Source organism: Aulostomus chinensis, chromosome 3 (assembly GCF_037954235.1).
Source record: "Aulostomus chinensis isolate RoL2024-O1b breed Wild chromosome 3, RoL_Achi_v1.0, whole genome shotgun sequence".
NCBI lineage: Eukaryota > Metazoa > Chordata > Actinopteri > Syngnathiformes > Aulostomidae > Aulostomus > Aulostomus chinensis.
The window spans coordinates 11513450-11536850 of record NC_141322.1 but is presented as its reverse complement, the minus strand read 5'-3'; the positions used below and the strand labels follow the sequence as shown (position 1 = coordinate 11536850).

At 42.2% G+C, this 23401-nt stretch overlaps 1 protein-coding gene across 1 annotated transcript in view; it reads right to left on the bottom strand.

Moving 5' to 3' along the window:
• suclg2 (succinate-CoA ligase GDP-forming subunit beta) overlaps nucleotides 1-23401 on the bottom strand; it is a 113151-nt gene that overhangs the window by 57990 nt on the left and 31760 nt on the right. The window contains exons 3-4 of the mRNA XM_086200638.1: nucleotides 3946-4045; nucleotides 762-852 (exon numbers count right to left, since the gene is read on the bottom strand). Of these exons, the coding sequence (XP_086056764.1) occupies nucleotides 762-852; nucleotides 3946-4045 (191 nt within the window). The remainder of the gene's footprint in view (nucleotides 1-761; nucleotides 853-3945; nucleotides 4046-23401) is intronic.

Below are 23401 nucleotides of genomic sequence, written 5' to 3'. Positions count from 1 at the left end.
AAGCTCCATTGGCAAGTTGACAGCAAAGCTCTGGCTGTCATCTGACTGACCAGGCTCTCACTTCGCTGTGTGTATTCAGTCCTTCAAGTCAGTCGGTGGCTGCTCTAGCCTGGTGAGGCCTTGAGAGGCCTCTTTTTGCCCACATCTACTTGTCCAGTTTATTTGGTTGTTTGCCTCGCTCCCTCTCTGTGACATATAGGGTTGTTTCTGAGTTGGAGAGCTTCCTTGCCGGAGGTGCATTCTATAAAATGACAAGTGTGATACTCATTTGATTCGACCTAAACTCTGGAATAGGAGCAAGAATTGGATGGAAGACGGGTGGTAAGTGTAAACACTAATGGGTAGAGACAAAGAGAAAGAGAGACCCATACACAGACAGAGTGCTTCATCACCTGAAAACAGCTGTTTTGAGGAGGTAGTGCATGCAGCATGCAGGGAGAAGAAATGATAGTCTTGCTTGTTAGAGGCACAGCAAAACACTTGTTTACCAAAAACTTAAAATTCATAGTGGGCTTGGTTCAATTTATGCAATGAGGCATTACACAATCCAGCTCAAATCCACAGTAAACAACCATAGACAGCTACTATTTTAAACTAGCAGAAGAAAACAAAGAAAAGGAAAAATACAATAAACACAAACCCAGACAGCCTTCACAGTCATTAATTTTACACAACAGTATTACTGGACTCAAAATGCCTTGAAATTAGGTCAGAAAAAAACAAGACAGAAGTACATATTTATTTGCTGCACAGTGGCTTACCGTTTTCACTTTTACTCCATCCTTGGGTGTCTGCTTTGTAGTCAGGTTGAAACCTAACATCTTATTGGCCAGCTCACCAACCACGGCAGGGCTAGAGGAGCAACAGGAAAGGTTTAACTGGATCCTCTCTAATAGGCCATGCACACCAAGAACAATAAAGATAACTCATAGAAAAAAGGTGGACATCCAGACTGATAAAGGTTCTGAGGCACCAAGCACTCACTCGGTCTCTCTCCTCACCCTGGAGTGCACAGCTGTGTAGCTGCTCTTCTCTTACTGTCATTAGACATAAATAACAACTAAATCAAGTTTATGCTAAATATCATATTGATTATGTTACTTGACGTCCATTTAAGGGAGGCTTCCAAAATCACAATATACTAGGCGTGACATTTAAACAACAATTGCTGCATTCGTCGATGGCAGGTCATTTGTACAACGCGATTGGTGAAGTAGGGCAGGTTTCATAAAGCCGGTTGTGAGATGATTCCTACACTCAGATCTGCATTGGTTTCTACATTTATTTATTAATGTTTAAAAAAAAAAACATTGATTGCGCACAATATGTCATTTATTTAAAATGTACATAGTGGCCATGAGGCTTTACACACAACATTAAATAATGATATCTGTCACTTTTTGGGCCCTATATAAAGCATAACGCAAGCAGGCGCTCGGTCAAGAGCAAGCGTAATTGCTAGATTCAAGCTGGAGTCAATGACGTTTTCATGTCATCGCTTTTGCCCTTTAACTAGCAAATTAACTTGTGCCCTCCCTCCATGGTGCATTGCCGCTTTTAGGACACCAGAAAGCAAGTGTGCCATATACCATGAAGAAGCTAGTCTTTAGTCAACAGCGTTATGTGTGAAGTGCTATTTAAAGGCGCACCAATCAACTGAGCAGTTGGGCAGAATTGTAGTCTAGTTCTATTGATGACCAACAAGGGAAACACTAGCCGCCACCTCCTCCCAGACCTGCTCAACCTACGATGGCTTCAGCGGATTCCTGCTGCTTTCTTATACTAACATAAGATGTGCACTCGTGCCTTCACCTGACACAGGAGGAGATGCATTTCTTTGGATGAGAGGCGCTATGTTCTCCTGAGTTGAAATGCGTTCGGCTCTGAAATAGCAATGCTCCACATCCTGGCTCAACTCAGGCTTTAAAGGAAACAACAAGTAGTACTCTGATTGGTTTGACTGATGTCACACCTAAAACACACCTATGAATAATTGGGTGTGAGGGTTTGAACCCTGATTATTAAAAAACTTTAAGACAGAAATGAGGCTGAATACACTTTGAACATACGCACACGTTGAACGCCATCCGCCTACCATCTGGTGCCATAGATCACTTAAATAGGACCCAGAGGTCACACAGATTCCTAGGATCAATGATTTCAATGATAAAGAGTCTTGACTTGAAAATGATATATCTATAGATCTATCTATCTATATCTTTTTATTTTTTAAGTAGTTGCTCTTGGTGTGGACTTTGACAAACATTACATCAACACAAACACCACATAAAAACGCGTTGACAAAATTATACAACATTGATTAACTGAGGAGAGATATGCAGAACACTTTCTGGGCTTTAATGTAACACTTTCCGACAAAGCGGAGCTTTTGGAAACACTTTGGTACATCTACACATCACTGTGAATGAACTACTTATTCTCCCTGTTTAAAATGTGCCTGCCTGCCACGACGGCTCCTGCAAGCCTGCTCTGGTTTTGTAAGTGAATACAAATGAAGGCAGGAGTTGTACTCATCCTTTGATAGATGAGATGAGGGTGAACTGTGCACTCAAGTCACTGTCTGGGGACGATGAACTTCAGCATATCTCACTTTGAAAAAAAGTTTCCGGACATTCTGAACTCTGAAGTAGGGTGACGATGATTCATGTCTGGCACAATTGCCATAAATCACATTTTTGCCTTTATGGTGGTAGTAAGCGGTAAGCACTTTACTGTTAAAGTAGTATTTCACCACTGGAAAGATGGTCATAAAACTGGAATGTCTTTGCAGTAGAAAGGCTGCATGACCAGAGAAAAAAAGAAAAGAGAGCTGAGGTATGTTTTGCTCTCAAAGTTCAACCAGAATGCACAAGGTTTGTTGTCTTCCTCTTATGTTACTGTGTTAGTAATAAAGTGGTGCCAAGTTTCTTCTTTTTTATGCCCAGGTGATTTGGTACACAGAAGGCAGAGTAGTCACCCCCACCCTGGTCTTGAACCGGGGTCCACAGGGTTCAAAGACATTCACTTCTCCAATCTCAAAGTGACCACATACTTGAGTTTCACACATCTCTGGCTTCCATCAGAAAGGGTCAGTTTATCCTGGTGGACATACCTCATACAGCTCACACTCAACATGGGCTCATGCCAAACCAAAGCAGAGGGTAGTCCCCCAACCCAAGTACGGAACCCAGGTCTACGGGGTAGAAAACATGCTCACTGACGGCAGAGCCAGGCTCTTTGGAATAACAGCCTGGGTGCACAATAAACCATAGTGACAGCACAACATCACATGCTGACTTTGAAGCAGCATGGAAGTGTCTCTTGCAGCCACCAAGTAAAAGGGGCAAAAGTACAAACAAAACGTCTGAAAGTAGTGATTTGTGACAACCGGAATATGAGCAGGGAGCACTTCTGGCCTCTCCATGATTGGAAGACATTCATCTGTATATATGACCCACATTGTAACGATACAAAGCTGTTAGGAAATTGGCAAAGTTTCCCTTTAAGTACAGGGAAACTTGGTAGAGGAAAACATAGAGTCTGAGCGAAAAGAAGCTCTTTCAAGTTGTTGTTTAGCTGTTTGAGAAATGCAGAGGACTTCCATGTCACCCAATACACTTTGTAATTCTAAGCTCTGCAGCGGCACAAAACCCAATCAACCTGAGGGAGCCAAACTCAGTATGGGGCGCATATTGCCTCTGCCATCTTTAAAATCCCCTTTTCAACATTTAATTGAGGGTAGTTGTACTAATACGAGACACTGGAAGAAAGAAAAACTGATTATTTGCAGCACAAGTAATCCTGACTATGTCTTTTGTGCCAAGGGAGCAACTTCAGAGAGCTCTTTGAGCCTCTTCACGCTAAAAGCGACTGTCGAATGAAAGAAAATAATAGGAATCTCCTGGAAAAATGCAAAGGGGGAAATGCACATTGGGGCATACTTACTCCTTAGTTAGGTGCACACCACCTTTGAGGCCGCTGTCAAACACACCCTTGCCTCTGCCACCAGCCAGAATCTGAGCTTTCAGCACAATCTCTTTGGCATCTGAAAAACATGAGAGAGGGTCTAAGAGATCTGGGGAGGCAAAGACAAGAGAAAATAGAGCCGGAGCACTTAAGATATGTGATCAGCGACTTGAAGGTCCCCTTGAGTCCGACACTTATCGCTTCATCTGATTGAGGGAGGAATGAGAAGTGGGACAGACAGGACTCTTGTGTGAGTGTGAGTGTGTGTGTGCGCGCACAACTATTACGTGTTTTGTAAGAAGAGGAAGATCACACCCAGTGACAATGAATTTGACTTCACTGCTACTAATTACAATAAAGGGCAGGAATGACTCCTCCCATTAAGGCTGCAGCTATTATTCCATTGATTAATCAGATCATATGTACTTCTGCCTTATTGGCAGTGTTTTTTGAAATATTAGATTTCATTGCTTAAATTGCATTCATTGATATGTCAAACTGATGAGAGAATTTAAGTGCAGCGAACTGCCATGCAGTGTGGTGATTTACTGATATTTTGGCCTGTCGGATCCTGTGGTATTCTATCACTTTTAGGCATCTATTGTGTCAGGAATAAGGGAAAAACCAGGAGACGAAGGCAAGTTTTGACTTCTTTAATGTTCAACCAAAAACCCACTGCCACAGGAACAACTTGACCAAAAAAAACCCAGGAACGTAAACCACGCCCCCCGGCTCACAGCCCTGCTGGGTGAGAGGCAAAGCCCCTGGTGTCCACCACACTATGTTTATTTTCAAGAGCCAAATTTCTTCAGTTTGCGTCACATATTAATCATAACATTAGTAGGTAACTTCCAGCAGGCTTCTATCACTGGCGTTACTTGAAAAGCTTTTCAGCCCTACTTTCCACTTTGAAAATGTAATGAAATAAATGTAATGTCATAAAATGTCATCGAACATAAATGTCATAAAATTATACCCTCATTTTTCAATATTCATGCAACTCATATCCAATGGTCTCAGTACAAGTCAGGAGAAAAGAAACTGCACAAGAGTTAAAATAAAACTTAACATGACCTTGCTCCAATTATAGAAGCGCCGTACATCCCCTTTGCTGTCATGGCCACCTTGCTGTCTACTCACCATCTTTCCCAGAATCTCCCTATTCAAATGGAGCGAGGATAGTTGATGAAAGATGGTTTCTGGCTACGTTATTATTATCTAGGTGGGGGAGTTCAGCCATTGACAGGTGGCTGCCATCAGGGTGGGAAGTGGGTTGTAGCGAGAGTGGAAGGGGCGGTTACGTTGTGTGATGGCTGGAAAGTCACCTTGACCTATGAGGCTGGAGGCAAACTCTTTCCTTGGCAAGCTGAGCTCTATGTGAGGCTGGAGAATGTCTAGACAGGACCAAGTGAGCCGAAAGAGTCTAAAAACTCTTGCTGCGCTTACTGCTGCTGTGGTAAGAAAAAGACCCGTAGAAAATAGCCTCTGACAGGGTGGCAGGGATTAAACTAACACTGCATTAGCGAAGCCCATTCTCTGTGGAAGGCTGAGAGCTGTGAGGGGAGGAAGAGAATGCAAGAATAAAGGTGTGCTCATACGCAAAGGGCTTTGAGACGAGTCATAAATGAATAAATCTGTTAATAAAAAACTGCTGCTGTGCAAAATTAAAGAGTTCAAAGCAAGATGAAATGGAGTGTCCTGCGGGCATGTGCAGCAGAGAGGGACAGCACAGAGGAAATAACTTGAGCTTTAAAAAGAGAGGGAAAAAAGAAACAAGAGGGGAAAAAAAAAACGATGCAGCCCAATTGGGAGATTACATTGTTTGCCGTGTGAGGAAAGATAAAGAGTATTGACACATTGATGAGGATCTGAAAAAGATAAATTGAATATATATTTAAAAGCAGGTAATGTGCCAGGGAAGGTAATGGGGGTGAAAACGAGGCAGGTTTTCATTTTTTGCTGCACTGCTACATTGCAAATCTGCTTATTATGCAGCACACAACAAGATATTGTAGCAATATCAGCGATTATGAATGGGCACTGAAGGAGCAACGTGCTGATAATAAGAGGAAACTTTATAAAAGTAAGAACAAAAAGGGAGGAGTAGATGATATGTGATAACATGTTGGCATCTCAGCGACTGTGATATATATTAAAAACATTGGTTAAATCATCCCAACTCTCCGATAACACCGGTCTCTTTAAAATACATGGAGACGATAATGATGTCCTCAAAAGGTCACAGTGAACATGGAGCATGGTAAAGAGTGGGGCGACCATTATCTGGATGTATGACAGACATGAAATGGCCTCTAACACTCTGACAAAGGTTGGTTTGTAATGAGCGCAGAGAAGAGTGGGAAATGGACAGAAAAGGGGGAGCGGTTTGTAAAATCAGAGACAAGTCGTGCTTTTATGTTCATCCCAGACACTGCCGTGAACGAGTGGGACGCATGTCTGGAGCTAATCAGTAAACTGAGCAGCGTTGGCGATTAAGAGCTTGACGTCTTCGTATATGAGGAAACGCAGTATTATATCGGTAAGCTGAGAGGTCACACTAATGATGGCACAGCTGGAATTCTGACCATTATCTGACAGCAAGATGCTGTCCAAGTGCTTCCTTGAATGTATGTGTTCATTAATGTAACTCATCCAAGTCGAGAGGCTCTGACACCAGTTTTTAATCTTCCTCTATACAAATTTTGTACCACAACTTACACTTCAACCAATGCCTGACATACATAAATACCCTTTATACAAATCTATACAGAAAATGAAACCATGGCAACTGACAACAGCTTCGTGAGTCGCACAATCGTAACACCAGCCTTGATACTGGACATGTCACTGTTTGGTGGGATTTTTTTGAGGTGAAATACTGGCACATTGTTGAAATCTGTACACGGCTACATCCAGGAAGAATAAGTTCTAATGCAGCAGTTGCCAGAGGAAAGACAGCACGATGTCCTGGGACAAGGCGGGCAACTGTTTTAGCAAATAATCATTTTCCTGTACGTAGCAGTCCTGGATACACTAATGATAACTGCATATAGGATGAATGCTGGTTGCTTTTCCGTAGTCACAAACCATGTTATTTAGGGCCCGACTGATATGGAATTTGAGATTCCAGTACTTATAAACTGGGGTTCAAATTTCCCGATTTCCAATTTATCTGCTGATATTTTTTATTCATTTTTATGTCATATTTGAGAATAAAGAGCAGATATTAACGACAAAGCAATATTTGTTCTACTTTCAAATAAAAAAAACTTTATAAATTTAACATATAACGTCATATATGAAATAATGTAGTACGTCACCAAAGGTAAAAATAAAACTCATTGAAAAACGAATAGAAATAATATGCATATTTAATAAAAATACTATGCAGACCGCTGTCACCTGATTTTTAAGGTCATTAAGGTCTTTAAGGTTAAGGTAAGGGGGGGGGGGTGCCATGCCTGGAGTGACAAGCTGCAGAGATTGTAAAACCTGCTGCTTCACCCATCGTCCACTGACCCCCTTGAAGCATGCTAATGTTAGCTTGTTTTTGCTAACAACACGTTAATGCTGATCTCAAATCCAAGTTTGTTTGTTCATCAAATTGCGAGGAAAAATACAAGAAAGGTTCACAAACACAAAGTTTCCAATGAATGGATTTCAATTACCGGTGTTATAGAATTCAAAATGAGAAATGAGACACGCCAGTCAGAGGTTTTGGACTGATGAGGATTTAACATGGAGAGGCAATTGGTCATTAACAGCAGCAATGAGGCACTCAATGATGTCACCTCTGTCCCAGTATGCTATAAATGCTATCATAGTACAACTGCACAGGCCACATACTATCACAAGATCATGTCATCAAATGGTCATAAAATAAATATGACATGGTCTACATTATTAAAAATCAAAAATTGTGGATCTCTAGGTGGAATCGCTTGTAAATTATATGGTATCCATTAGGGGTGCAATGAAATAGTCAACTCACGAAAGGATACGAAATACGAAACAGGGCTCACGGTACAAAATAAAGATTAAAGAAAATAAAAAATCACAAATGCAAAAATCAAATATTCTTCATTTTCTCTGTTAATATGCAGACATACAAGTTATTGCTGCTCGTTGTGTACCAACATAGTTTGTACACGTTTTTTGTTTTGTCCACAATCATCTCACCGTTGCCTTTTACATGGGAAGCCAAAATAAGTCCACAGAAACGATTTGTCTGATGAAGGAGTGTCCGCCACTTGTTCGACCTCGTCTTCCTCCATCGTTTCACTTCTTCTATGGCGTTGCTACAGAGTTCTTCTTCTTGTAATATGCGCATACAAGTGGCGAGAGGGTCAAAAATCAGTGTCAGTGGTGCGTGGCGCCGCTTTGCATTGTTTTCTTTTTCATTGATTTTTATTTTGCGCGTCTTTGAATTTTATTTCCACATTTTTTTATTTTGCGAAATTTCATAACACCCCTAGTATCCATGAATGTATAGCTTTGCTTTAACACTGACACCAGTGTCTTCACACTAGTCTGAGTGTAGATGAACCTGATACATAGAATATACAGTATCTCACAAAAGTGAGTACACCCCTCACATTTCTGCAAATATTTAATTATATCTTTTCATGGGACAACACTGAAGTAATGACATTTTTATACAATGTAAAGTAGTCAGTGAACAGTTTGTATAACAGTGTAAATTTACTGTCCCCTAAAAATAACTCCACACACAACCATTAATGTCTAAACCCCTGGCAACAAAAGTGAGTACACCCCTAAGTGAAAATGTCCATATTGGGCCCAATTAGCCATTTTCCCTCCCCCTTGTCATGTGACTCATTTGTGTTCCAAGGTCTCAGGTGTGGATGGGGAGCAGGTGTGTTTAAATGTGGTGTTATTGTTCTCACAAGCTCTCATACTGGTCACTGGAAGTTCAACATGGCACCTCACGGCAAAGAACTCTCTGAGGATCTGAAAAAAAGAATTGTTGCTCTACATAAAGATGGCCTTGGCTATAAGAAGATTGCCAACACCCTGAAACTGAGCTGCAGCACGGTGGCCAAGACCATACAGCAGTTTAACAGGACAGGTTCCACTCAGAACAGGCCTCGCCATGGTCGACCAAAGAAGTAGAGTGCACGTGCTCAGCGTCATATCCAGAGGTTGTCTTTGGGAAATGGACGTCTGAGTGCTGCCAGCATTGCTGCAGAGGTTGAAGGGGTGGGGGGGGGGTCAGCCTGTCAGTGCTCAGACCATACGCCGCACACTGCATCAAATTGGTCTGCATGGCTGTTGTCCCAGAAGGAAGCCTCTTCTCAAGATGATGCACAAGAAAGCCCGCAAACAGTTTGCTGAAGACAAGCAGACTAAGGACATGGATTACTGGAACCATGTCCTGTGGTCTGATGAGACCAAGATAAACTTATTTGGTTCAGATGGTGTCAAGCATGTGTGGCGGCAACCAGGTGAGGAGTACAAAGACAAGTGTGTCTCGCCTACAGTCAAGCATGGTGGTGGGAGTGTCATGGTCTGGGGCTGCATGAGTGCTGCCGGCACTGGGGAGCTACAGTTCATTGAGGGAACCATGAATGCCAACATGTACTGTGACATACTGAAGCAGAGCATGATCCCCTCCCATCGGAAACTGAGCCGCAGGGCAGTATTCCAACATGATAACGACCCCAAACACACCTCCAAGACGACCACAGCCTTGCTAAAGAAGCTGAGGGTAAAGGTGATGGACTGGCCAAGCATGTCTCCAGACCTAAACCCTATTGAGTATCTGTGGGGCATCCTCAAACGGAAGGTGGAGGAGCGCAAGGTCTCTAACATCCACCAGCTCCGTGATGTCGTCATGGAGGAGTGGAAGAGGATTCCAGTGGCAACCTGTGAAGCTCTGGTGAACTCCATGCCCAAGAGGGTGAAGGCAGTGCTGGAAAATAATGGTGGCCACACAAAATATTGACACTTTGGGCCCAATTTGGACATTTTCACTTAGGGGTGTACTCACTTTTGTTGCCAGGGGTTTAGACATTAATGATTGTGTGTTGAGTTATTTTGAGGGGACAGTAAATTTACACTGTTATACAAACTGTACACTGACTACTTTACATTGTATCAAAGTGTCATTTCTTCAGTGTTGTCCCATGAAAAGATATAATTAAATATTTGCAGAAATGTGAGGGGTGTACTCACTTTTGTGAGATACTGTAGTTATCTTTGCAAATGTGATAATCAGAACTACTACTTCTCGATCGAGAACCCCTTTTTTCTATACGGGCGGGGTGGTGATGGGGGATGTTGTTGCATAGTCACTTCTGTACCTCCATTTGTCTCATTCACGACCAACTGTGAGGATGCAGAGAAAGATTTTCATCTCCATTTATACTCTATATCTTGGGGACACAGGGGAGGAGATTAGCAGTGCACAACATCTTCAATCACATCACATGCAATCAGAGTAATGTCGTCATCATCCTCAGGCCTTACTCATTTCCCAGTAATGAGTGCAAATCAACTCCCAGTGTGCTTGCCGATGACAGCGGCTGACAAAGAGGATGTTACTTCAACAATCTGTCTCTCTTTCACCCTCTTCCCTTCCGTGCACTTTTAAAAAGGCCTATCCCCCCCCTCCTGTTCCGTGTAGCCCATGGGTGGCCAGAAGCAGAGTTAGCTTTGGTCTGATATTTAATTAAGCCTCGCTTGGCTTGCTTGAGGTTCTTCATGCGCCAACCCAGAGAGAGTTAAGATGTGGTTACCATCTGCATGAATTGAGAGAAAGATCAGGGTGTCCCTCCCCCAGCTTGTATGTGTGCTGTAATGAAAGTAATGTGGTGGCTAAATGGAAAAGACAAATCAAACTCTTCCAAGAGAGAAAAAAAGAAGGGAGATAACAAATACTTGTCCACACAGCATTAAAAAAAAACAACAACAACAACAACAAAAACACTGCTGAGAGCCTCCCCCGTGCAACAAATAAACACAATTAACACAAGCGGGAGGAGAAAGACAAACAAATGAGTTGTAAACCTTCAACATCTGTGCACAGCGTGACAACATCCGCTAAACTGGCGACATTTGTCTGGAAATGTCAGTCTACCCTGTAAAATATATAATTCAGGGATACTCCAGCTCCGTAAGTAGAATGAATGACATTCGCTTCCTTCTAGCAGCACATGCCATATATTTCAATAACTTCAATTATATATACATACTGATAGCTATAAAAAGCTATCAAAGCAGCTGACTGTCTTTTCCACGGGGCCCTTTGCTGTGTCACATCCATGGCTCACCGATAATGGGATGGATGCATAACCAACTGTGGCAAAGAAAGCACTGCAGGCAAGGCAGCATATTAATGACCTAAAACAGAGCAAATATCGGGTAAGCTGGCACACGACCGTGTATATATTGGCCAGTTCTTATTGCCCTATAATGTTCAGTGTACAAGTCTTGCTACCACATTATCTTTTAAATACACACCAGCAGCAGCAGGGCCAGTAAATGGAACAGGTTGTGTTAAATGTTTAGACCTCTACCATGACGGTCTCATTTAACTGCAGCAGTAAAGCTGACATTATCTTTGTCAAGTTCAGCTTTCCATAAATTTTTACCATTTCCATTTCTGCCAGACTGTGAAAAGGTCAGGCTCTCCATTTCTGCAGTGATGGCAGGTGAACCAAAAGCAAAGGTAGGAAAATAAAAGTTTTGTCTTTCATCCGCCTTGACATATAGCGGTCTTGAAATCCTTTAAGACAAATGTTTGCCTGTTCAGTTGCAGTGAAAAAGTCGACAAAAGATAGACAAATCTTCGCCGTACATGACAAAATCCTGCCACCGGCACCTATGCAAGCCCAATGCTCCCACTTAAATACCAAGACAATTTGACCTTGTTTGTTTGTTAAAACGAAGATATCATTATTATCTCACGGTGTTGTTTGGTCAAGCCCGCTGTGTCCGACTCTCCCTCTAATGATGCCATCTCTCTGCTCCTCAGCGTTCCAGACCAATAGTGATATCTCCTCCAGTCACCACTTGCATGATAGTGGAGTCCTCATTAGAGAACAAGTCTACCCGGTATTCACACAGCACTTGCGTCGACATCCCTGAGATGGCCCTGGCCTCCTCTCAGTTCAAACTCCTGACTGAGACTTCTCCATCCAAAGAAATAATGATGATGGTGTGGAATGATGAGGGCTAAATGACCACAGGAGGATCCGTAGGGACATTTATTTATCTCAGAACAAAGAATCTGCACATTTACTTGTATCAAGCCACATCATCAGCCGGTTAATTTGTAAAAATATTCAGTCTGGATGAACAGACAACAGAGAACAGAGCACTCCAGAAAATCTCCATAAACATGAGCAGTTCAGTACTCATTACCGACTTAATACAGAAGCCAGCAATAACTAGCGTTGCTGCTGATGCACTGTTTGGCAGAGGGAAGACTAGTTGTAGTGTTGTTTCCACTGATGAGCGATAAAGTGTGCTTAACAGCTGGAGCGACCAACAAGAAAAACACTAATTTTGTTACAATTCTCTTCTCAGGACCTCACTTTAATGTAACACACAACTCTAATAAACAACTAAATTCTGCTAGGTAGCCTGCATTTATGCAAAGTACCCTGACAACAAGTAATAGTCTGCATGTTCACTTCTACTGGCACATTAGTATCATCCTAATACGATAGAGGGGAAGTGTGAGAAATAATTCCATGTCTCTCCCACAACATGAATAGGTTTGGATCCGTAATGAGGAGGTGGAAACACTAAGCTGCTTACACAAATCAGCTCTTTGAGAGACAGGCTGCTTTACCCTGCAAAGCCTATTTACAGCTGTTAAGACAATTTCAGATGCATGGCTTTTTCTTAGCAAACGACAGACCCAAGAGAAAGCGAATGTAAGAGATGACAACAGGTCCTTGGAGAAGTCAGAGGACCGTGTGTCGCGGCGGCCATACGTGTCCGTCACTGGGCTCTTGTGTAGCTCCGTGTATGTTGTTGCTGATTGTCAGATTTGTTTCAACATGCAAGTGTTTACAAGTCTACAGCATCCAAAGTAAAGGTGACAGGCATGTTGTCATCCTGGATTACAGGTAAGGCTGGGAAAAGTGTAGCTCCATTTCCTCTGGCTGAGGGACAGTAGGTCATGTGATACATGCCGGAGAAGCATTGCCAGGTTAGTTCCTGTGTTTGAACGCAAGAAAAAGACATTCAAGTTCGCCCACAGAGCCGCCACTCCTTCAACATCTCCACTTGACCTGCCATGATAAGTCGGTGTAACTGATGCTGAAAAAGTGGCAACATCAGTATTTAAAACTGTATGTATTTAAAATTGATGGAAGTGTATTAAATTCACTGGATAAAAAAATCTGCTCCGTTTCTCCGAATGAACGACTTAGGGATCTCATTAATTCAGAAAAACGGCGCAGGAAAAATGGAAGGAAAATTATCTTAATTCAGACTCAAATTTATTTTCTTTTTGGAAAATTATGTAATTTATTCAGAAAAACAGAAGAAAAATTCTACTCTTTTCTTGTATTTTTCCTCTTATATTTGCTTTGCAATTTGATGAGTTCTACACAGTTCTTTTGTTTTCCTGAATTAATGAGAATTAAATGGTTAATTCAGAAAAGATCACAGTAACCAGCACACACCGTTGAGAGGTGTAAATACACTGGCTCCACTCTGAATGATGGACCTTCAGTTATTTTATATTCATTAATGTACCATTAGTAGGGAGAACTGTTGTTCATACATGCACCCTGATACTGAACACTTGTGTCAGGGTTCAAGCTCAGGACAGACTATTGGCTCTCTTATCTATAAACCTTGGTTTATGTTTATTTTGATGGAACATTTGAGCCAAACAACACTGTCACAGTCCTCACTTTTTGACCGAGGGGCTGAATAACAACTTTGATTGCTTTGGAAATTTCACCACTGACATAAATAACGCTCCCTCTGTTTTTTATTTACAGGCTGCATTATAAAAAAGGTAAAATAAGATGGACCAAACTAGATTGTTTTGGGGGACAATTCATTGTTAATGGACTAATCTGGAAAGCAGTCGATGGATTGAACAGATAAAAACTTGTTAGTAGCAGCACTGATCTTCAGATTACGGGGGAGAACGTGTCTACTATTTCAGCAGGTACGTCTACAGCAGAGCATTAATAGACACTGACTCATCTGGGAACTGTTGTTTTAGCACTGAAAGCTAGTTTCACTGATTCATTGCATCTTTTACATTTTTTTTTCTTTTGTGCTTCACTATTCTGTCATAGAGCAGCAGTGGCTCAGGAGGTAGAAAACTCATTCAATCTGAAGGTTAACAGTTGGTTTCTGGCTCTAGATATATTTATATTTGGTCAAAAGACAACATTCAAAAGCCTGTGATAAAACTGAGAAGAAGAAAAATGCCAAGGAGCTGAAAAAGTACAGTTGAAGAAAAATTTTTACCTGTTCTGGCATTGAAAAGTTTTAGAATCATACCAAGGTCCCACAGGCGATCCGTCCGAATTGACGTGAGCTGTTCTGTCTGTCAGCAGGGACCTCAACACCAGTTACCTTTCTGCCCTCATTAACTTCCTCCCCAATATGATCAAAGTGGCCAGCAAGGACACTGAGATGCTGCTAAATTACTGTGTTTGCTTGAGTTGAGGTACAAATAGAGGGGCAATGGAGAGAAGGAGCAACAGCAGACTGAAGGAGGAGGAACTATACTGTGGGTAAGAAAACTGATGGGAATGAAGATGAAGCTTTAAAAAGAGAGAGACTAAAACAGACAAAGGAAAGAGTCAGGTGTGGGTAAAAAGTTAAAGGAGGAAGAATGTTGTTTAGACTTGAAAATAACACTCCATAGCTATGTAAATAAACCTCAGCACATAAGCTTTACAAAGGGCCTGTTTAAAGTTTGGTGGAGACGTCCCTTCTCCCAGGGGTCCCGGGACTGAAGAAGAGATTCTAAAAAGGTGACACATCTTCAGGATTCTCAAGCTAGTGCCTTTGCCTTCATGTAGCACTTACAGTCAATACCATGGATGACACATACAAATCAGCAGCATGACACCTCGAACATCATTCAGTAAATTTCTTTTCTGAGTGTACACAGACTCAGTAAGCTTCAGCCACAATAAACAAATTTTTAACACAAATTAACAAAGAGTAGCAACGAGAATCAAACAAATGAATATTAAATAAATATTTAATTTTTTCTTTTGCAAAAAGTTGTTCTGCGGTGTTCCGTTAACACAAAGACAAAGAGAGAACTGAGAACCAAGTGATCAAACAGACCTGAGCAAAGTTAGTTTGACAAATGCAATTAGGAGCGCATCTCAGTACAAATGGGCGTGAACAAATGCCAAGTGTGTGTGGCGAGAAGCCCGTTATCACAAGACACCAAACCATTTCGTGAGTGCACCAGCAAAGAAATAAATTGTTGCTGCAGTCAGATTTCAATCATGATCACGATTTTGGCCTCCCAAATTCACATTTAACTGATCAAGAGATATTCATCTTTGAAATGCGTACTCTGCCCACAGAACAACCTGCTGCAATACAAATCAAGTGCATGACTAATCAACAACTGCAATAACACCTCTGAAACACTAGTTGGCAGCAAGACCTCTATTCCATTGTGCTAAGGGTCTTTGGGTACAAGGGCAGGTGTGATGGAGAAAACGGTTTTGAAGTTGGAGCAAGTGACTGTTGAACATTTAAATTTGTTACAGTGAGTATCACACCAAACGATGTTCGGAGCGGAAGTGTGTAATGAGTGTGTGGAAAGGTGATCTTACTGAGGGGACCACACCAGTCTTACCTGCTGCATTAAAAAAAAAGGCACCGTGGCACAAGGAGGTGCACTTCAGACTATAAATCTGGCACATTATATTTTCCTCCTTTACTACTTTTACACCTTAAAGGATAGCAGTGGGGAGAGGCAGAGCGTGCATGCCTGGGGAGAGTAACTGAGAAAGGGAGACAACCTAACTGTTAGCAGGATGCTCTGTGGTTAATAATAGGGTCCTGCAGGCGGGATGTTGATGTCTTCAAGAAAATGGAATAATCCCTGATGCTTCCACCCACCAGGGAGTCACCTCGAGCCCATCGGCCACAGGGCTTAAATACACCGCTTCCAATTCAGCCAGTTTCTTTACAGAGATGTTGAATTTCTGGTGTGTATCTCTTATAAGAAGTGCTTCATGAAGTAGGTATGAGTCTCACCAACAGGCTAATATGCCACTTCAACACAGCGCATAAAATTGATCTTACCCCTCTTGTCACACATTGATAATTTTCAGGCAAAAAAAAAAATGTTGTCATCTTTCAGTACAATTGTATTCCAAAGTGTAAAAATGCAATTATACTGTTGTTGTTTTTTTATTTAATTATTTTTCTTAATAATCCAGTTATCAATACATCTCCAAAATAATAATCACAAATATTGGGATAAGATTGAAGGCAGTTTTAACTGGTTAAAATTGTCCAGCCACTCGTAGTTTAGTAGATGATTACCGAGAGGATGTAATGTAGACACTAAATCCAGGTTAGTACACGAGGTTTACTCAGTAAACCATACATTACAGCTTTAGTAGAGTACAAAGCTGGTATGTTTTGTTTGAGGTGTTCTATTGTGTCCAATAATTGCAAGTGGTATTGTGTGACTTCCTTCTCCTTCTGCTCATCAGGTTGTGCGTGTTTCATCTAGTCTCTAAATACAACTCGGACACCACAGCTAGTACTGTTGTAGATTGAAAAAACAAAACAAAAAAACAGCTAGTTTATTTGATTAAATTCTGAATGTCCCAAGGTTATTTTAACCTTGGAATGACCTCTCGCTGCACGGTGGTGCAGTGGTTAGCACCGTGGCCTCACAGCAAGAAGGTTCCGGGTTCGAGTCCCGGCTCGGGCGCGGGATCTTTCTGGAGTTTGCATGTTCTCCCTGTGCCTGTGTGGGTTCCCTCCGGGTACTCTGGCTTCCTCCCACAGTCCAAAGACATCAAGAGAGGACGAGGCTGATTGATACTCTAAATTGACCGTAGGTGTGACTGGTTGTTCGTCTCTGTATGTTGGCCCTGCGTTGGACTGGCGACCTGTCCAGGGTGAACCCCGCCTCTCGCCTGTTGATGTTGGGATAGGCTCCAGCCCCCCCCGCGACCCTTACTAGTAAGGAATAAGCGGAAGACGACGATGGATGGATGGAAACCCTCTTTCTTGTCACTGCCATAATCACAAGCGAGCTGAGGGCAACCACCTTCGTTGCTGCAATATTCCATAAAACTAAGGCTATGTATTATTTGAGGTTCAACAACTCACTGCAGGATGTTACCTCTGTCGACGGCGTTCTGTGGCCTCTATCCAGAAGACCAACACGAGGAGGACGCTACACATGCAGCTGGTGTACTTTTTCACACACAAACAAGCAAAGCTTTGCGAGGGTTGTCTTATCCCGCACCACTTCAGACAAAGACAGAAGTGAAAGAGCCGATGTTGAGCCACTTCTACTCAGCACTAACTGCTACTGTCAGCGCTTTCCACCAGAGACGCTGCCTCATTTTCTGAAGAGGGGAAGATGAAAGAAGTCTTAAAAAGGTGCTTGAAGTGTTGAAGTGCACTCGGCGGCACCAGTGGGGACAATGTGAAGGGAGAGGGGAGGGTATATGCAGTGAGGAGAGGTCTGGCCATGATCTGTGTTTTAACCATGTTTGACAGTGATATATTTGTCTGTCCCTTGGTGAAAAGAAAGCAGTCCACGAGGGTCCATGAGGTTTATCGTGCCTCTCTGACGTTCTATGTTTCATTAAACACACTCCTACAATGCTAGTTCAAAACGTTTCTTCGTAAGGAAGACAGGATTGGTATCACACACAGAGAGCTGAGCATAACAGAATTTGATAACAGAGGATCCTTATACATCACTGTTATCCAAATCCAGTTAGACTAAATTGGAACTGAACTACAGAGAAAAAGCAGCAAGTGAGAGAGAGAGAGAGAGCAAAAGAAAAATTGCACGCTTTCCTCCAAGCTCACTGCTCAATGTCACATGAAGAAGCCTTAACAAAACATGCAATTTGGGGCCAGTATTATCCAGATAATGCTTCCATCACTGAGCAAGTGTTGGGGCACAATGACACAAAGAAAGACTTGATGCATGATTGACACAAATGTCCAACAGATGCATATCAACACTCTCAAAAAGGTTTAACACCAATTTTTTAGGAAAAAAATCTTTCTTGCCATCGCCAGAGCCAGCCAGGACGATGGATTCCTTTCTCTCCTCCATGCGCAGTAGGGAGTTGAAACCCACACAGCCCAGCTGACTGCTAGTTACTGTAGCTTAACATAAAGAATGGGAATGGATTGGAAGTGTGAGCACACCTGCCTCAGGTGTGGAACGTGTCACAGACACTTATTTCCACTCTTTTTGTTCAAGGATTTTGTTTTTTCCGTGTCCCCCCCCTCCTACTTAAATATTAGTGACATTTTTAACCTCTAAATTAATATAATTTGCAATAAAAAAAAGGTTGCATTTCCAAGAAAACAAATACAACACAATGTAATACAATGGCTGTATTGCAATTGCATTTGCCCTTGAATCCGATTAGGTTGGAGGCCCACATCGAAAATAACTTGAAGCCAAGTACCAGTCCAAGGCCCGGTGGTTTAAGAAGCTCTGTTAAAATTTAAGTCTACCTTGAAATATTTATGGATGTAAGGCAACTCTAGTGTTCTCCATCTTCCTTCCATATAGTAATGGCCTGTTTCAGTATGATCTGAGAACTGTGGACTGTTGAAGCACATTGGTAGTGGTGGTGGTGGTGGTGTGAGTGTGTGTGTGTGAGTGTGTGGGGGGGGGGGGGCTGAGAAAGCAAATGTCACACATGCATAAAGGAAGCCCTCTGCACGGCTTGTGTTGATGCCCATGATAGGGAAGAGACAGATGGCGCAGGCTCAGCAGTATGTAGGGGGTGGCGGAGAAGCATATGGTAGCCTCCAGATATTCCCATACACCAGCACCAGGCCCAGTCAGAGGTGTAAACGCTTCTCAGCATCCTGCCAGCGAAGTGGAACCATTGCTATCACCAGCAGAATCGTGAAGGCCCACCAGGAGTAAGCTGGTGTGTTATGCAATACCTTCTGATTCTTTTAATCCCGCCACCACTAATGAAGCATTCAGATGTATCCCTACCACTGAGAATCAAACGTTTGAGAAAATCTCACACTGAGTGACATTTGAAGTATCATGCAGGCAGTCCAAAAGTCAAAGGGCTTTTTTTTTTCCCAGTCACAATCACCATAAGATTCTATCTATGCATACAATTTACACTCAAATATCATACATCCCCTTGTGTTTTAACAGACTCAGTAAATTAATTCATTTAAAGAACCTTTTCATTCCATGCACATACTCAATTTGACCATTTCTGCTTCGTGACTTATCTCCATACAACTATGGAACATACTGTACCGTACAGCTAAAGAACTGCAATACACTGAAGCACAGACACCTGCCATCACTAATGTTCGTCTCCATCACCGGGTCCTTCCAACATGCCCTTGGTGCTCTGTGGGGAAACACGGTGCCAGTGGGTCAGGGAGTTTACGCCGCACATCAGTGGACACTGGGAAACCCATACCACAGACTTCCATAAAGAGAGATCAAATTATCTCATCCATCACTGGATTGCTGGTGCGTGACTCCACTCTTCGGTCATTATGCTGTCGACGAGCTTGGTGTAATCTCCTCACCCTTTCCTTCTAATAGACATGGTACGCTAGACAGCCCAGACTTCAGACTGGATGACAAAGCATGTAATTCATTTTTATGTCAATAGCTAATGCAATTTATTTCAGTTTTGATCAAATGTGTACTGACACCATAGGACACTCTGAATCCAAGACTGGACCGCATCAGAACTTTTCACACAATCAACACTGAAGCTGCCATACATTGAATAAAAGACTTTTTTTTAATATTGCTGGCATCATCTAATGTGATGTCTTTTGTAATTTTAATGTTTGAGTTTGAGGTATCAGTTGAGCTATATGAAGACTGGCATCAACATCAAAGCACTTTGCAATGACGCAGTGTTGTGTAGGAAGTCAGTGTTACAATGAAATCTGTCTGTCTCTGCGGACCACAGGCCAGATGTACAGACGCGGCCTGAGCTACCAAAGAGCAGACTGACGCTGCTTTTTCATACTCATCGTGAAGGCTCATTGACTTGACTGTAAGTGCTTTTAAAGATTTCCATTAAGCAAACAAAATGGCCAGGGCCAACAAAATGTTTTGGATACAAGAACTGCAGGTTAAGTTGGGTAGCCCCGAGTCCCTCCCTGGGACCCATTTTCTTCATAAAAGCAGGCATTCTCACTCAGTTTTTGTTGAGATTTCAAATCAACTGCCTGACATATCCACTTTCTCCCTCCGGGGTTCGACCCCTTGCCAAGGGGCCATGATAGGAAGTACACTGTTCAAGAAGCTCTTTTATGCATGTATGAGCATGCACTCATCAGCATCCACTGAGCTACATTTTTGGAGTCCCCCACCAAATAATTTACTTTAGCAAGCAGCATTCCTACTTAACAGCAAACTTAAATTCAATGACCATTAAAAAGAAATAGGAACAATTCATTTCTTTGTTCACTGTAGTTTTTATGGTCATGATGACCCCCCCCCCCCCCCCCCCCCAGATATGTCAATTTCAACTGCAAAGTTTCTCATATTATATGGATTTTTTTCCCCTTAAGAGCAGCACTGAACTGTTTTGAGGTGTGTACAAAGTTTCCCCAGAGGTTTTTCTTCATTTTATGGTTTATTTCCTTTTTTTGGAGACTGGAGACAAAAGTCTACCTTCTTTCCAAGCGCACCTGCCACGACAGCGTGATATGTTGTCTTCCATACATTTTCCTTCGCGACTCCCCACACCACTACACAACGATTTACCTCAGCCAACCTTTTGGAGTACTCTCACTTGAGACAGAAGTACGTGGCAGACTGAAACTGATGCGTTTGTCAGATGGAATGATCTTATAGATCTTGTTCTTTCCATCTGTCTCACACCACTACAAAAACACAACCTAATACGCACACCCAGAAACACACACCTACACACGTACAACATCAAAGACTTGGCTAATGTCAAGTAGCTCAATATTATTCAGTAAGCCAACATATCAAACTAACTATGCCTCTAATAAGCACACATGAGATTTAACAGCCATGCATAAAAACTGCTGAATATTCATAGCTGGGTGAAATAAATTAAAATTATTCTTACCTCTGTTAATTGTCATTCAGGCAGTGAGGCTGGTCTAAGCACAAAGAAGTGGAAAAGACCAGCCATGGCAGAGCGGCTGTGAGAAATTAAGATCAAACACTGAAGACAGAGACAGTAAAAGTAAAAGTTAAAAAATATGACAGAAAAAACAATGACGGAAAGATACGGGAACTATCACAACTCAAGCTGTCGATGGTTGGTGGGGAAGATTACGACAGTAACGCAGGACAACATATTCCCAAGGCATCGAATATAAGGTGTACACATACAGAATGGTGTGTTGTTTGCATTCATCCCAGAGTCTCAACATGAGGTGCAGATAAGAATCCAAAGCTTGTTTTCTCCCATTGCCACTTTGTCAATGAGTGATTGCTGGGGGAGGCAGGAGGCATGGCAGACATAAAGGGCTCACGCAGCAGCAAGGGGGAGAGAAAATGTGGTTTTGATTTAGAATTCAGACTGAAAATCCATCAAGATTTGCTCAACAGATGCATCTGTCATGCAGGTGCAACACAAAGTGGACCGCATAATCACATTCTGTTGCGCTGTGTATAGGTAAGGGAATTTATATAAATATCTTTGGGTATGAGACTACCATGACTTCCATGTGCATGGCAATGCGTATCTATTTTGAGAGTAAATATGAAAACTATATCTATTACTGGAGCTTTGCTCATATCTCAGGTATGCTAGAGAGCCACCATGTCTTTGTGGGAAAACCTGCAAAAATGGAATTCATTCAGGCTTACAAAAACTTGCACTGACGGTCATAATGTGAAACAGATTTAGGCAATGAAAAGGGGGAATCCAGCAAACAGTACATATCTCCATCCATCCATCCGTCCATCCCTCCATCCCTCCATCCATCCCGTCACGGATGGGCTGGAGCCCATCCCAGCATCCTTCAGGTGACGGGTGGGGTTCACCCTGGACAGGTCACCAGTCCATCTCAGGGCCAACACATGTAGACAGACAACCATTCACACTCACAGCCACACTGTGAAGGACCAAGCTGGTAAACAAGGAGATTCAGGTGGTTTTGAGGGACAAAAAGGTTTTATTTTACCCCAAAAAATGAAAAAGAAATTACAAAATAGATAACAGGGGTTCTGTGCCCATAAAAGAGGTCAAAGGAACATAACAAAAAGAAACTTAACCCTACCAACAGACCTGACAAAATGAACACAATGGGGAACATATATACACTGGCTGATCAGGCCACACAGAGACAAAAGGGAATGACAGGACAACTCTACTACAAACTAAGCAATAATTAACAAACCAAATAACCCCCTTTGACAAAGATGAACTCGACCTATATTAACCAAACCAAGAATATCAAAACCAAGTATTCAGCAAAGAAACAAACAATATAACTAAACTGAAAACAAACAGTACCTCCCGATGAGGTTGCAAGGTTTGGTACGTCCCAATTGTCCACTTCTTGTTTAAAACAGCTTCACTTCCCTAACGCATGTCCTTTGCCTGAGCCTGGGCCGATGTTCTCCTGGACCAGCACCTCACGCAACATTTTAAGTAAGTGACTGTACAAAAGTTAACTAAATGTGTGCGCTACAAAATAGAAACTAATGTACTGTCAACTAAAAATAAAAGTATGCTATTTGAAACCAAAACCCAGTATGTGATCATTTATTGTTTGAAATGTGTTTTGAGATTAACTTAAAGGGGAATAATAATAAACTGCTAATGCAAAGAAACCAACGTGTGAGTGCAGGCACAGATGAAACCCTCAGAGCTGTGTGGCTGCGAATGCGGCCATCACACACACCTACGGTCAATTTAGAGTATCAATCAGCCTCATCCCCTCTTGATGTCTTTGGACTGTGGGAGGAAGCTGGAGTACCAGAGAGAACCCACACAGGAACAGGGAGAACATGGAGACTCCACACAGAAAGATCCCGTGCTGGAGTCGGGACTGGAACCTGGAACCTTCTTGCTGTGAGGCGACAGTGCTGACCATCAGCCATTTTCAAAATAATCTTTTCAATGTTTTTGCCTACAATGCTGCAAAGTATGTTAAGGAATTAATCATTGATTCATGAAAGATCTTTAATTCAAGCACAGCAATAAATGCCATCAGATCTTCAGCAGCTCTAGAATTACTGTATCAGTGACACAGTAAGTAGCTC